The sequence below is a fragment of the Salmo salar genome, chromosome ssa04 (assembly GCF_905237065.1).
Source record: "Salmo salar chromosome ssa04, Ssal_v3.1, whole genome shotgun sequence".
Classification (NCBI taxonomy): domain Eukaryota; kingdom Metazoa; phylum Chordata; class Actinopteri; order Salmoniformes; family Salmonidae; genus Salmo; species Salmo salar.
The window spans coordinates 52,832,657-52,847,710 of record NC_059445.1 but is presented as its reverse complement, the minus strand read 5'-3'; the positions used below and the strand labels follow the sequence as shown (position 1 = coordinate 52,847,710).

The window sequence follows — 15,054 nt, the reverse complement described above, 5'->3', positions numbered from 1 at the left end:
TACTACAGAAGCCTGCTGTTCTCTCTCTCTCTCAAACACACAAACATGTTCAGTGTTACCTCATCAAGCAAACAGAATGAGATATGGTGTGTAGTCAGTCAGCCTAAATGCTTAGAAGCGTATTCCTCCACACACACATACAACACGCCGCAGGACAGTATAAAGTCCACTGACGCCAAAAGAGAAATTACTTATCTATTCACTCACGTCTGAGAACATGACTGACTATAACAAGCCCTCTGTCTATATCATACTGATAGCCTCAGGGGATTCAAGTCATTCAGTCAAAGAATCTCAAAAGTGTATAATTAATCGTTCACCTCCCAGTTAAGTTATTGGATGCTTTGGTTGAAGAAGTTTTTAAATCCGTTTTATAATTCAGAGGATTGTAAGAACAGGAGGGTGTATTGAACTATGACCCTGTCTGTCTGGGGCAGGTAGAGCTGTGGGAAAACAACTTAGCAGGGGGCCAGAGGCAAGTGCTACAGTGCCTTCAGAAAGTATTCATACCCCTTTTTCCACATGTGTTACAGCCTGAATTCAAAATTAATTACATTGATTTTTGTCTCACCCATCTACACATAATACCACATAATTACAAAGTGTTTTTTTTTTTATTTTAGCAAATGTTTTGAAAATGAAATACATAAATATCTAATTTACAATAGTATTCACACCCCTGAGTCAATACATGTTAGAATCACCTTTGGCAGTGATTACAGCTGTCTCTAAGAGCTTTGCACACCTGAATTGTACAATATTTTAAGTTCATTCTTTTTTTTTTCATTCTTCAAGCTCTGTCAAGTTGGTTGTTGATCATTGCTAGACAGCCATTTTCAAGTCTTGCCATAGATTTTCAAGCCAATTTAAGTCAAAACTGTAACTAGGCCACTCAGGAACATTCAATTCTTGACTATATGAATAGTGCTACTGAGTGATGTGTTATGTTGGATTTACCCCAAACATAACGCTTTGTATTCAGGACATAAAGTTAATTTCTTTGTCACATTGTTTGCAGTTTTACTTTAGTGCTTCATTTCAAACAGGATGCATGTTTGGGAATATTTTTATTCGGGTACAAGTTTCTTTCTTTTCCCTCTGTCATTTAGGTTAGTATTGTGGAGTAACTACAATTTTGTTGATCCATCCTCAGTTTTCTCCTATCACAGCCATTAAACTCTGTAACTGTTTTAAAGTCACCATTGACCTCATTGTGAAATCCCTGAGTGGTTTCCTTCCTCTCCAGCAACGTAGTTAGGAAGGACGCCTGTATCTTTGTAGTGACTGGGTGTATGGATACGTCATCCAAAGTGTAATTAATAACTTCACCATGCTCAAAGGGATATTCAATCTTTGCTTTTTTTATTTTTAGCCAGCTACCAATAGGTGCCCTTCTTTGTGAGTCATTGGAAAACCTTCCTGATCTTTGTAAATGAATCTGTGTTTGAAATTCACTGCTCGACTGAGGGACCTTACAGATAATTGTATGTGAGGGGTACAGAGATGAGGTAGTCATTCAAAAATAATGTTAAACACTATTATAGCACATTTATTGCAATTTATTATGTGACTAGTTATTACTCCTGAACGTATTTAGGCTTACCATAACAAATGGTTTGAATACTTATTGACTCAAGTCATTTTAGCTTATAATTTGTAATTAATTTGTAAACGTTTCTAAAAAACATACTTCCACCTTCACATTATGGTGTATGTAGGCCAGTGACACAAAATCTCTACTTTTATTCATTTTAATTGCAGGCTGTAAAACAAGAAAATGTGTAAAAAGTCAAGGTGTGAATACTTTCTGAACGCACTGTATGTAGATAGCCCTTATAGTATCAATCACAAATCAAGATAAATATACATATAACCTAGACTCCAGGTTGGTAAATCCTGCCTTATTTCGATGGCATATGTGTCCAACGTAAGCTAAGGTGAAAAGTATTGTACTGGATGTAAAATAAAACATTCCACAAGTCTATGAAGTCTCTCCTATCAGACAGACATACTCTATTTGAAGACTGGGAGAATACTGTCCTCTAGTGGTTAACTTGAGAATGGCAGTCTACTATTGTCGTAAAAACTTCTGCAGTTTACTGCAAATATGGCGACATGATCGGAATGATTTTGTTGTTGACCAGACCACAACAATTAATTCAGCAAACGAACAATATATTCGTTTAAACAGCTTACATATTTTCGTTTTAAGGAACCTGTTGTTTTCGTGCAGACCCAGTCACCTTTAATGGCAGGCGTCATGGAATCAGGTAATATAGCTAACCAACTCGCTAGGCTACAAACAACTATAACGTGGCTAGCGGACTGGATGTTTTGTCGCTGCTTTAAAAAATAAAAAAAAGACTAATGTCCACATAATGCCAGCTAAATTTGGTATCTTGGTGTAGCTCGAGCTAACGTTGTAGCTCGGGGCTCCCGATTGTTGCAGCAGTCTAAGGCACTGCATCTCAGCCTTAGAGGCGTCACTACAGACCCTGGTTCGATTCCAGGCTGTATCACATTTGGCTGTGATTGGAAGTCCTATAGGGTGGCGCGCAATGTGATTGGAAGTCCTATAGGGTGGCGCGCAATTGGCCCAGCGTCGGTTGTGTTTGGCCTGGGTAGGCCGTCATTGTAAATAAGAATTTGTTCTTTACTGACTTGCTTAGTTAAATAAAGGTTACAGAAAATAAAACAAGTTATCCCTGGGACGCGTTCAGTACGACAGAACGGTGTGCAACGTTTAAGTAAACGGAAACGGTATTGTACTGCTCGACCAGTTGAAGAACGTTGTGATTATGGTGGCCCAAAAGGCGTGTGTGTATGGTGTGCTGTACGAGTTATGCAATTTCATATAGTCACACCTATATTTAGAGAGAACTTGAAGAAAGGTGCGCACAGTTTTGGGGAAAAATGTTGTTCGATATAAACTGTAATGAAACATATGAACTGAACACACCTATGGTTCCTAGCCAGCTGTTTTTGCTAGCAAACTGCTTTCCCCAAAGTCAATTGTAATATTATGTTACTCCAACTTGTTCTGTGTGTCTAATTTCACAGAGGAGCAGGCAAGGAACCGCTTTCAATCAGAGCTGGAGTTCATCCAATGCTTGGCCAATCCGAATTATCTGAACTGTGAGTGGGTTATCTAGCTAGCTAACTTATCCTCTATTTTCTGTCACTCAGTACAACCAAAGACACTATTTACTATAACCTGCAGATATCACTGGCCACTTTAAAAATGAAACACTAGTCACTTTAATAATGTTTACATACTGCTTTACTCATCTCATATGTATATACTGTATGTTAGTCAGTGCCATTCCGACATTGCTCGTCCTAATATTTATATATTTCTTAATTCCATTATTTTACATTTGTGTGTATTGTTGTGAATTGTTAGATACTACTGCACAGTTGGAGCATTTTGCTACACCAGCAATAACATCTGCAAAAAAGAAATGCCTATGTGACCAATAAAATTTGATTTGAGATATAGCTAACATTGTTTGTGACTCGTCTCTGTTCCTCTATGTCCCTCCAGTTCTGGCTCAGAGGGGTTACCTGCGAGAAAAACCCTTTGTGAACTACCTGAAGTACCTACTGTACTGGAAGGAGCCTGAATATGCCAAATTCCTGAAGTAAGATTCAGTTGTTTTTCCCTCTGCATCATATACATCAGTAACAGTAGTATAACAATATGTGTAATGTATGTACAACAGTGCCATCAGTAAGTATTCACACCCCTTTACTTTTTCCACATGTTGTTACAAAGTGGGATTGAAATGTATTTAATTGTCATTTTTTTGGTAAATGACATACACAAAATACTCTGTCAAAGTGGAAGAACAAGTTTCATGTTTGTAAAATATACTGTACCAGTCAAATGTTTGAACACACCTACTCATTCAAGGGTTTTTCTTTATTTTTACTACTTTCTACATTGTAGAATAATAGTGAAGATATCAAAACTATGAAATCACACATATGGAATCATGGAGTAACCAAATAAGTGTTAAACAAATCAAAATATATTTTATATTTGTCAAAGTAGCCACCCTTTGCCTTGATGACAGCTTTGCACACTTAGCATTTTCTCAACCAGCTTCATGAGGAATGCTCTTCCAACAGTCTTGAAGGAGTTCCCACACATACTGAGCGCTTGTTGGCTGCTTTTCCTTCACTCTGCGGTCCAAGTCATCCCAAACCATCTCAATTGGGTTGAGGTCGGGTGATTATGGAGGCCAGGTCATATGATGCAGCAATCCATCACTCTCCTTCTTGGTCAAATAGCCCTTACACAGCCTGGAGGTGTGTTGAGTCATTGTCCTGTTGAAAAACAAATGATAGTTCCACTAAGAGCAAACCAGATGGGATGGTGTATCGCTGCAGAATGCTGTGGTAGCCATGATGGTTAAGTGTGCCTTGAATTCTAAATAAATCCCACAGTGTCACCAGCAAAGCACCCACACACACAATTCCACCTCCTTTCCATGCTTCACGGTGAGAACCACACATGCGGAGATCATCAGTTCACGTACTCTGCGTCTCACAAAGACACGGCGGTTGGAACCAAAAATCTCAAATTTGGACTCGTCAGACCAATCGACAGATTTCCACTGGTCAAATGTCCGTTGCTTGTGTTTCTTGGCCCAAGCAAGTCTCTTCTTCTTATTGGTGTCCTTTAGTAGTGGTTTCTTTGCAGCAATTCAACCATGAAGGCCTGATTCACGCAGTCTCCTCTGAACAGTTGATGTTGAGATGTCTGTTAATTGAACTCTGAAGCATTTCTTTGGGCTGCAATCTGAGGTGCAGTTCAATCAATCAAATGTATTTATAAAGCCATTCTTACATCAGCTGATGTCACAAAGTGGTGTACAGAAACCCAGCCTAAAACAGCAAGCAATGCAGGTGTAGAAGCACAGTGGCTAGGAAAAACTCCCTAGAAAGGCGAGAACCTAGGAAGAAACCTAGAGAGGAACCAGGCTATGAGGGGTGGCCAGTCCTCTTCAGGCTGTGCCGGGTGGAGATTATAACAGAACATGGCCAAGATGTTCAAATATTCATAGATGACCAGCAGGGTCATATAATAATCACAGTGGTTGTCGAGGGTGCAACAGGTCAGCACCTCAGGAGTAAATGTCAGTTGGCTTTTCATAGCCAATCATTCAGAGTATCTCTACCACTCCTGCTGTCTCTGGAGAGTTGAGAACAGCAGGTCTGGGACAGGTAGCATGTACGGTGAACAGGTCAGGGTTCCATAGCCGCCGGCAGAACAGTTGAAAATGGAGCAGCAGCAGGGCCAGGTGGACTGGGGACAGCAAGGAGTCATCAGGCCAGGTAGTCCTGAGGCATTGTCCTAGGGCTCAGGTCCTCCGAGAGAGAGAATTAGAGAGAGCATACTTAAATTCACCCAGGACACCGGATAAGACAGGAGAAATACTCCAGATATAACAGACTGACCCTAGCCCCCCGACACAAACTACTGCAGCATAAATACTGGAGGCTGAGACAGGAGGGGTCGAGAGACACTGACCACGTCCGACGATACCCCCGGACAAGGCCAAACAGGCAGGATATATCCCCACCCACTTTGCCAAGCACAGCCCCCACACCACTAGAGGGATATCTTCATCCACCAACTTACCATCCTGAGACAAGGCAGAGTATAGCCCACAAAGATCTCCGTCACGCCACAACGCAAGTGACTCAACCCACTCAAGTGATGCACCCATCCCAGGGATGGCATGGAAGAGCACCAGGAAGCCAGTGACTCAGCCCCTGTAATAGGGTTAGAGGCAGAGAATCCCAGTGGAGAGAGGGGAACCGGCCAGGCAGAGACGGCAAGGGTGGTTCGTTGCTCCAGTGCCTTTGCGTTCACCTTCACACTCCTGGGCCAGACTACACTCAATCATAGGACCTACTGAAGAGATGAGTCTTCAATAAAGACTTAAAGGTTGAGACCGAGTCTGCGTCTCTCACATGGATAGGCAGACCATTCCATAAAAATTGAGCTCTATAGGAGAAAGCCCTGCCTTCAGCTGTTTGCTCAGTTAACTCTGATGAACTTATCCTCTGCAGCAGAGGTAACTCTGGATCTTCCTTTCCCGTGGCTGTCCTCATGAGAGCCAGTTTCATCATAGCACTTGATGGTTTTTGCGACTGCACTTGAAGAAACTTTCAAAGTTCTTGAAATGTTTCACATTGACTGACCTTCATGTCTTAAAGTAATGATGGACTGTCGTTTCTCTTTGCTTATTTGTTCTTGCCATAATATGGACTTTTACCAAATAGGGCTATCTTCTATATACCAACCCTACCTTGTCACAACACAACTGATTGGCTCAAACTCATTAAGAAATAAAGAAATTCCACAAATTAACTTTTTAACAAGGCACACCTGTTAATTGAAATGCATTCCAGGTGCCTACCTCATTAAGCTGGTTGAGAGAATGCCGAGAGTGTGCAAAGCTGTCATCAAGGCAAAGGGTGGCTACTTTGAAGAATCTCAAATAAGAAATATATTTTGATTTGTTTAACACTTTTTTTGGTTACTACATGATTCCATATGTGTTCATAGTTTTGATGTCTTCACTATTATTCTACAATGTAGAAAATAGTACAAATAAAGAAAAACCCTTGAATGAGTAGTTGTGTCAACTTTTGACTGGTACTCTATATGAAAAATAAAAAAACATAAAAACATATCTCTTGATTTGCTAAGTATTCAAACCCCTGAGTCAATACATGTTAGAATCACCTTTGGCATCGATTACAGCAGTGAGTCTTTGTGGGTAAATCTCTAAGAGCTTTGCACACTTGGATTGTCTAATATTTGTGCACTACTCTTCTTAAAGTTCTTCAAACTCTGAAGTTGCTTGTTGGTCATTGCTAGACAGCCATTTTCAAGTCTTGCAATAGATCTTCAAGCCAATTTTAAGTAAAAACTGTAACTAGGCAACTCAGAAACATTCAATGTCATCTTTGTAAGCAACTCCAGTGTATATTTGGCTATGTGTTTTATGTTATTGTCCTGCTGAAAGGTGAATTTGTGTTTCTGTTGGACTGAACCAGGTTTTCATCCAGGATTTTGCCTGTGCTGAACTCTATTCCAATGCAGAGTTCAGCACAGGATGCATGTTTTAGCAAATGTATATTCTGTACAGACTACTTTTCACTCTGTCAATTAGGTTAGTATTGTAGAGTAACTATGCTGAACGAAAATATAAATACAACAATTTCAACGATTTTACTGAGTTACAGTTCATATAAGGAAATCAGTCAATTGAAATAAATGAATGTATGGGTTTCACATGACTAGGCAGGCGCGCAGCCATTGGTGGGCCTGGGAGGGCATAGGCCCACCTACTGGGGAGACAGGCCCAGCCAATCAGACATGTGTTTTTCCCCACAAAAGGGCATTATTATAGACAGAAATACTCAGCTGTCCTGGTCGCTGGTCTCAGATTATCCCGCAGGTTAAGAAGCTGGATGTGGAGGTCCTGGGCTGGCGTGGTTACAAGTGGTCTGCGGTTGTGAGACTAGCCAAATTCTCTAAAATGATGTTGGAGGCTGCTTATGGTAGAGAAATGTACTTTAAATTATCTGGCAACAGCTCTGGTGGACATTTCTGCAGTCAGTATGCCAATTGCACGCTCCCTCAACTTGAAATATCTGTGGCATTGTGTTATTTGACAAAACTGCACATTTCAGTGGCCTTTTATTGTCCCCAGCACAAGATGCACCTGTGGAATGATCATGCTGTTTTTATCAGGTTCTTGATATGCCACACTTGTCAGGTGTATGGATTATATTGGCAAAGGAGAAATGCTCACCAACAGGGATGTAAACAAATTTGTGCACAATTTGAGAGAAGCTTTTTGTGCGTATGGAAATGTTCTGGGGTCTTTAATTTCAGCTCATGAAACATGGACCAACAGTTAACATGTTGCGTTTTATATTTTTGTTCAGTATACAATGTTGTTGATCCATCCAGTTTTCTCCAATCACAGCCATTAAACTCTGTAACTGTTTTAAAGATACCATTGGCCTCAATGCTATCCCTGAGCGGTTTCCTTTCACCAGCAACTGAGTTAGAAAGGACGCCTGTATCTGTGTACAGGTGAAGTCGGAAGTTTACATACACCTTAGCCAAATACATTTAAACTCAGTTTTTCACAATTCCTGACATTTAATCATAGAAAATATTCCCTGTCTTAGGTCAGTTAGGATCACCACTTTTATTTTGAGAATGTGAAATGTCAGAATAATAGTAGTGATTTTATTTCAGCTTTTATTTCTTTCAGAAGTAAAGTAGTATTTGTATAAAATCAACATTTCTGGGACTATACGTTGGGACTATTTACATTTGTTTAAATTGTGACCAATATCATGATAAATGCACTGCAGTAGATGACTATTTTTCTACCCCATAAATAAAATGTATGTGTAATTATTTTTTATTTTTTTTACATACACTCAATTAGTATTTGGTAGCATTGCCTTTAAATTGTTTAACTTGGGTCAAACGTTTCAGATAGCCTTCCACAAGCTTCCCACAATAAGTTGGGTGAATTTTGGCCCATTCCTCCTGACAGAGCTGGTGTAACTGAGTCAGGTTTGTAGGCCTCCTTGCTCGCACACGCTTTTTCAGTTCTGCCCACAAATGTTCTATAGGATGAGGTCAGGGCTTTGTGATGGCCACTCCAATACCTTGACTTTGTTGTCCTTAAGCCATTTTGCCACAACTTTGGAAGTATGCTTGAGGTCATTGTCCATTTGGAAGACCCATTTGCAACCAAGCTTTAACTTCCTGACTGATGTCTTGAGATGTTGCTTCAATACATCCACATAATTCTCCTCCTCATGATGCCATCTATTTTGTGAAGTGCACCAGTCCCTCCTGCAGCAAAGCAGCCCCACAACATGATGCTGCCACCCCCGCACTTCACGGTTGGGATGGTGTTCTTTGGCTTGCAAGCCTCCCCCTTTTTCATCCAAACATAACAATGGTCATTATGGCCAAACAGTTCTATTTTTGTTTCATCAGACCAGAGGACATTTCTTCAAAAAGTACCATCTTTGGCCCCATGTGCAGTTGCAAACCGTAGTCTGGATTTTTTAATGGGGGTTTTGGAGTAGTGGCTTCTTCCTTGCTGAGCGGCCTTTCAGGTTATGTCGATATAGGACTTTTTTTACTGTGGATATAGGTACTTTTGTACCCGTTTCCTCCAGCATCTTCACAAAGTCCTTTGCTGCTGTTCTGGGATTGATTTGCACTATTCGCACCAAAGTATGTTCATATCTAGGAGACAGAACGCGTCACCTTCCTGAGCGGTATGACGGCTGCGTGGTCCCGTGGTGTTTATACTTGCGTACTATTGTTTGTACAGATGAACGTGGTACCTTCAGGTGTTTGGAAATTGCTCCCAAGGATGAACCAGGCTTGTGGAGGTCTACAATTCTTTTTTTCTGATGTCTTTGCTGATTTCTTTTGATTTTTCCATGTTGTCAAGCAAATAGGCACTGAGTTTGAAGGTAGGCCTTGAAAGACATCCACAGGTACACCTCCAATTGACTGAAATTATGTCAATTAGCCTATCAGAAGCTTCTAAAGCCATGACATAATTTTCTGGAATTTTCCAAGCTGTTTAAAGGCACAGTCAACTTAGTGTCTGTATGTAAACAATTGTTGGAAAAATTACTTGTGGAATGCACAAAGTAGATGTCCTAACCGACTTGCCAAAACTATAGAAATTTGTGGGGGTTGAAAAACGAGTTTTAATGACTCCAACCTAAGTGTATGTAAACTTCCGACTTCAACTGTAGTAACTGGGTGTATTGATAAACCATCTAAATTGTAATTAAAACTTCACAATGCTCAAATGGATATTCAATTTCAGCTTTTTTTATTTTTACCCATCTACCAATAGGTGCCCTTTTTTGCGAGGCGTTGGAAAACATCCCTTGTCTTTGTGGTTGAATCTGTTAAATGAATTACTCGACTGAGGAACCTTACAAATAATTTTGTGTGGGGTACAGAGAAGAGGTAGTCATTTAAAAATATCATGTAAAACAATATTATTGCACACAGAGTGAGTCCATGTGACTTGGTAAGCACATCTTTACTTGTGATATCAAAGGACTTGAATACTTATTGACTCAAGACATTTCAGCTTTCATTTTTTTATTATTATTTTTTTTTTATTGAGAAACATAATTCCACTTTGACATGATGGGTTATTGTATGTAGGCCAGTGACACATTTTCTCAATTTAATCCATTTTAAATTCAGGCTGTAACAGAATATGGAAAAGGTTCAGCGGTGTGAATAATTTCTGATGGCATTGTATGTGTCTCCCTTGTCATGCAGATACCCCCACTGCCTGCACATGCTGGAGCTTCTTCAGTACGAGCACTTCAGGAAGGAGCTTGTGAATGCGCAATGTGCCAAGTTCATTGACGAGCAGCAATTACTGCACTGGCAGCACTATTCCCGGAAACGCACCCGTCTGCAGCAGGCTCTGGCAGAGCAACAGCAGCAGCAACAGCTGCCTCATGGCAATGCTACTGCTAAATGAGAGAGAGAGAGAGCGAGAGAGAGAGAATCTGTGGCATGAAAAAACAGGATGATTGAACTTGAATGGACATGGACTTAAATGTCAATTCAGCCTCCTGGATATGTATGTGTGATATGGATCATGGGGATGTCTCTTTTTGCTCTTATTTATGTTTCTGACTTTGTATAATAAAAACTACTTTTGGTTAAAATGCTGTTGCTTTGTGTTGTTTGACCTCAATAGAACAGTGGTGGAAATGGACAGCATTGTTTACTCCTAATTTCTCAGGGAGAGTGAGGCAGCAGTTTTGGTTAGTATTAGAAAACTATGATAGATGTAATGGATATTATGCAACCAAGAGCTAAAATTACAATATAAGCAGTGAAAAACAGTTATGGAGAAATATAATACACATTCAAATATGGGACTGTTAAAGTGTGTATGTAAAACAAATTGTCACTCTGATTCAGGCCTTTATTCAATTCGCATCGTGAAATTAAGCATTACAGCGTGATTACAGCGTGATAAAAGTGTAATGGCAATTTACCCACTTTAGCGTCTACTGCATTCACGGTAAATAGTGCTTATGTCGGCTCAATCAGAATTGACCTTAACATTTCTATCGCAGAATCTATAACACTTCAATTTTACTGATGGATTAGAGCTCTCAATCTGCTAATGACTAGATGCTTCTTGGGTAAAGACCGTGAACAACCTCTCAAATTGTTTACAATTAATAGGATTAGTAAACTTAAACATGCACACAATTAACATGTATTATTTCTTAATTATGATGCATTTGGAATGTATAACTGTAATTGGATACTTTTTAAACTATTTCATAGTCCCTTACCAAGATGGCGCGAAATATAACCAACGTTTTGAGTTGTCACAAACCCGGAAGATTACTGAACAAAAACTGCTGTTGAACAATTTGATAAGAGCACAGCACGGATTATTGCGAAATTGAAATAAATCGAATTTGTCATTGTTCTATCTAATTTGCTCCAAAATACATTTGTGGATGGTTGTTTATTAACACGCGGTAAATGTTAAACTCAAAGAATTGTGGCTGTGTGTTTTGGATCTTTTACACCTCTTGTTTATGACGTTTCCCCAAAAATTACTACTCTTTATCACGTGATGTTCTTTAGATAATGGTAGGATTTCAATTGTATACTCCTCGCCTCCTTCTCAAAACCCATTGGAGGAGAAAGCCAGAGGTCCCGCCCCTCTGACCTTCTCCTCCAATGGGATTTGAGAAGGCGAGGAGGAACAATTGAGATTCTCCCAATGTCCATTTTTTGTCTCAAGATCAATGTTCACTTCACTCTGTGCCGAAATAGACTGTAGGCTGTTGAACCGCTGAAGGATTGTGAGATTAAGGATTTTGACTTTTCCTTCTTGTCTTCTGTTGAAATTACTTTTCTTCTATTGTTTTAACCCTGCTCAACGCACAGCAGTTTTTGGCTTCACACGTAAGTGAACTTTGAAACACCCTCAGTCCCCTCCCACCAAACCCCCACAGCTCAAACACACACTGTAATGTTTATATTATGTGCGTTCTCTCTCTTGAGCTCAGCTGTATCTGTTTGGCATCATATACAATGTTACCCAGTTGGACAGATAGTGGGTAGTGTTTGTGTCTGTTGTGTAGGTATGTCAGCGACAGAGTCATTTGTCTATTTGGTGCCAGTGTTGTCTCACATTAGCGGTCTGTTGTTTCCTTTAGAGTTATTAGTCAGTTCTCTAGCTGTATTTTTATAAACACCCTCCTGAACAGGTCCCTGATGTAATTGTATTCCAGGTCTGTCTGTCATGTCCTCGGACAGGACCGAGAGGATGCGGCAGCTGCGAGTTGCGGTGGTGGGCGCGGGAGCTGCAGGTCTGTGTGCCGCACGTCACATCTTGTCCCGCCCAGACACCTTTGCCCCACCCGTCGTCTACGAGCTCACGGAACACGTGGGCGGCACATGGTTCTACGAGGAACGCACTGGTAGCTATGACAACGGGCTGCCCATTCACAGCAGCATGTACAGAGACCTCAGGTACAGTAACACTAACCTCACCCTCTCTCTCTTTCTATCTCTCTCTCTCTGACATGACCCAGGTCTTATTTTGTGTGTCTCATGTTTTACACTCCCTTAACTCTATGCAGGACCAACCTGCCCAAGGAAGTCATGATGTTCCCTGACTTCCCCTTTGACCCCCAGCTGCCCTCCTTCCTGCCACACCAGGAAGTGCAGAAGTATCTGGAGAGATACTGCCAGAGCCATTGCATCACACCACATGTTAGGGTAGGTACCGTCCACTCACACACGGTCCTCTGTCAGTGGTAGAGAAGGAAGGTCCACACTCATCGATTTCAGGTGAAAAAAGGAAAATGTTTATTCCGTTTCACAGGACAAGAGTCTAAAGCCTCTCACCCCATCTCTCCCCTACTCTTTGTTAGTTCAGCACTGTGGTGGATGAGGTGAGACCTGTGGTGACGGAGGGTAAAGGACCAATGACGACATGGGAGGTGACGTCACGTGACAAGTCTGGGTCACGGAACACTGAAACTTTTGATTCCGTGTTCATCTGCAGCGGGTAAGAGATGTGCATGTGCTTTAGATATTTACAATGTCTTTTACACCCTAACCCTTAACTCTTGACCCCTGTCTCCTTTCCCTGTAGGCACTACTCTGACCCCCACATCCCATCCATCCCTGGGCTAGAGCGATTTAAAGGTGTACACCACAGTCATTAATCCCTATCCCTCTCTTTCTCTACCTATGTCTCATGCCCAGAATTTTCCTGACCATGCAACCTGAACTGGAAAATGTCTGGGCCAGGTTAAGTGTTCAGGAAAAACTCATGGCTTTTATCTCATGCCATCTTTCTTTATCTCCCTCTTTCTCTGAAGCTGTATCTCATCCCATCCCCCTGTCTCTCTCTCTAGGCAAAGTGATCCACAGTCACTCATACCGCCACCCAGAGCCCTTCTCAGGTCAGTCAGTGGTGGTGCTGGGCGCTGGGGCCTCAGGGCTTGACATCTCACTAGAACTGGGTCGATCCAACGCCCAGGTGACTCTGAGCCACGGTAAGCCCACCCTGCCCTTTCCTCTGCCTTATGGAGTCCACCAGGCCACCCCTGTGGAGGAGATCCAGGAGGATGGGTCTCTGCGGTTCCTGGATGGGTCCATTACCCAGGCCCAGGTCCTGCTGCTCTGCACGGGCTACAACTTCAGCTACCCCTTCCTGGAGCCAGCCCGTTTGGGCCTGGAGGTTCAGGAGCACCTGGTAACCCCGCTCTACAGGTTCCTGATGCCCCCAGCATTCCCCTCACTCTTCATCATAGGCATCTGTAAAATAATCTGCCCCTTCCCCCACTTCCACTGCCAGGTGAGGTTGATGGTGATGTTGATAATCTTATTTTTTGTGAAACAAAATGTCTGGCTACCTCATCCATCTCTCCCTCACTATATCTTGTTCATTCTCTCTCTTATTGCTTTTTTGTTCTTTCCCTTCTTTCTCTCTCTCTATCAATCTCTCTCTCTCGCTCTTCCCCTCTTTCTCTCAGGTCCAGTTTGCCCTGGCAGTGCTGGAGGGCTCGGTGGCCCTGCCATCGCGGGCTGAGATGGAAGAGGAGGCCCAGGGAGAGATGGCGAGGAAGGTGGAGAGGGGGGTGCAGCTCAGACACATGCTGAAGATGGACAAGGAACAGTGGGGTTATGCACAGACCTTAGCTCAGACTGGGAGGTTCCCCCCTCTACCCCCAGTCACACAGAGCCTGTATGAGGAGGTATGGAGGCAGAGACAGGTTCACCCACAGAACTACCGGCAGCTGAACTATCGACTTGTCAGTGACACACAGTGGGAGCAACAGGAACTGCATGCTGGTGAATGAGGAGGAGAGGAAAGTAGAGGTTAGGAATAGGGTATGAGGAGAGGAAATGACTGAGCATCCTTGGATAAATGGACAGAATGATGTAGGCCTTTTACTGAAATGTTACTTTTGACATAATTTATTGTAATGTATGGACTCATGTAAATAATATATGCAATTTCACCCACAATCCTTTAGATAATGTTAGTAGCCTAGCCTATAACAAATGCACCTCACCAGCTTTTCTTTCACTTATTGTAAACAGAAAACATGTCATATCTCTGTCAGATTTCTCAATATTGAATTATTTGTAGGATATTTTATATCAATACAGTCCTTAATGAACTTTTCAAAATGTATTTCCAATGCCAAAACTGCCAAGTTCCAAGGAAATAAAAAAAATGCCAAGGAAATATTAGAAAACCAGTTTGTCCACTTGTTTTAATATGACTTTTTTAGTTTATTTGGGATTTCCCTCTTATAATTCGAATGACATGATTTGTAATAATAGCCATCTGGCCTGCATGTCAGGCTATTTTAAAAGTCATTGAGATATGTATGTGTTTCAGTTTTTCTCCAAATGCTCTAATATATACTGGGTGACCTTCTTTCCCGGGTTTTCCCATC

At 41.5% G+C, this 15,054-nt stretch overlaps 2 protein-coding genes across 2 annotated transcripts; both read left to right on the top strand.

Annotated features, from left to right (window-relative positions):
- The first annotated feature begins 2,091 nt into the window (after positions 1-2,091).
- med31 (mediator complex subunit 31) lies at positions 2,092-10,773 on the top strand. The gene is given in 4 exon segments (NM_001146435.1): positions 2,092-2,270; positions 3,061-3,135; positions 3,545-3,641; positions 10,373-10,773. Coding segments are annotated over 4 exon segments (402 nt in total). The 5' UTR covers positions 2,092-2,248; the 3' UTR covers positions 10,581-10,773.
- A 1,032-nt stretch (positions 10,774-11,805) lies between these two features.
- Positions 11,806-14,850, top strand: LOC106603575 (flavin-containing monooxygenase FMO GS-OX4). Its single transcript, XM_014197434.2, has 7 exons — positions 11,806-12,037; positions 12,367-12,607; positions 12,718-12,856; positions 13,012-13,148; positions 13,236-13,288; positions 13,501-13,943; positions 14,122-14,850. The coding sequence occupies exons 2-7, from the start codon at positions 12,378-12,380 to the stop codon at positions 14,446-14,448; spliced, it is 1,329 nt and encodes a 442-aa protein (XP_014052909.1). The 5' UTR covers positions 11,806-12,037; positions 12,367-12,377; the 3' UTR covers positions 14,449-14,850.
- Positions 14,851-15,054: the final 204 nt, after the last annotated feature.

What these genes read in the sequence shown, in the direction of transcription:
- LOC106603575 (XM_014197434.2), top strand. Translation starts at nt 12,378, where the DNA reads ATGTCCTCGGACAGGACCGAGAGGATGCGGCAGCTGCGAGTTGCGGTG. An exon ending in AGCATGTACAGAGACCTCAG is followed by an intron (nt 12,608 to 12,717) that starts GTACAGTAACAC and finishes AACTCTATGCAG; the next exon opens with GACCAACCTGCCCAAGGAAG. An exon ending in TCCCCCACTTCCACTGCCAG is followed by an intron (nt 13,944 to 14,121) that starts GTGAGGTTGATG and finishes TCTTTCTCTCAG; the next exon opens with GTCCAGTTTGCCCTGGCAGT.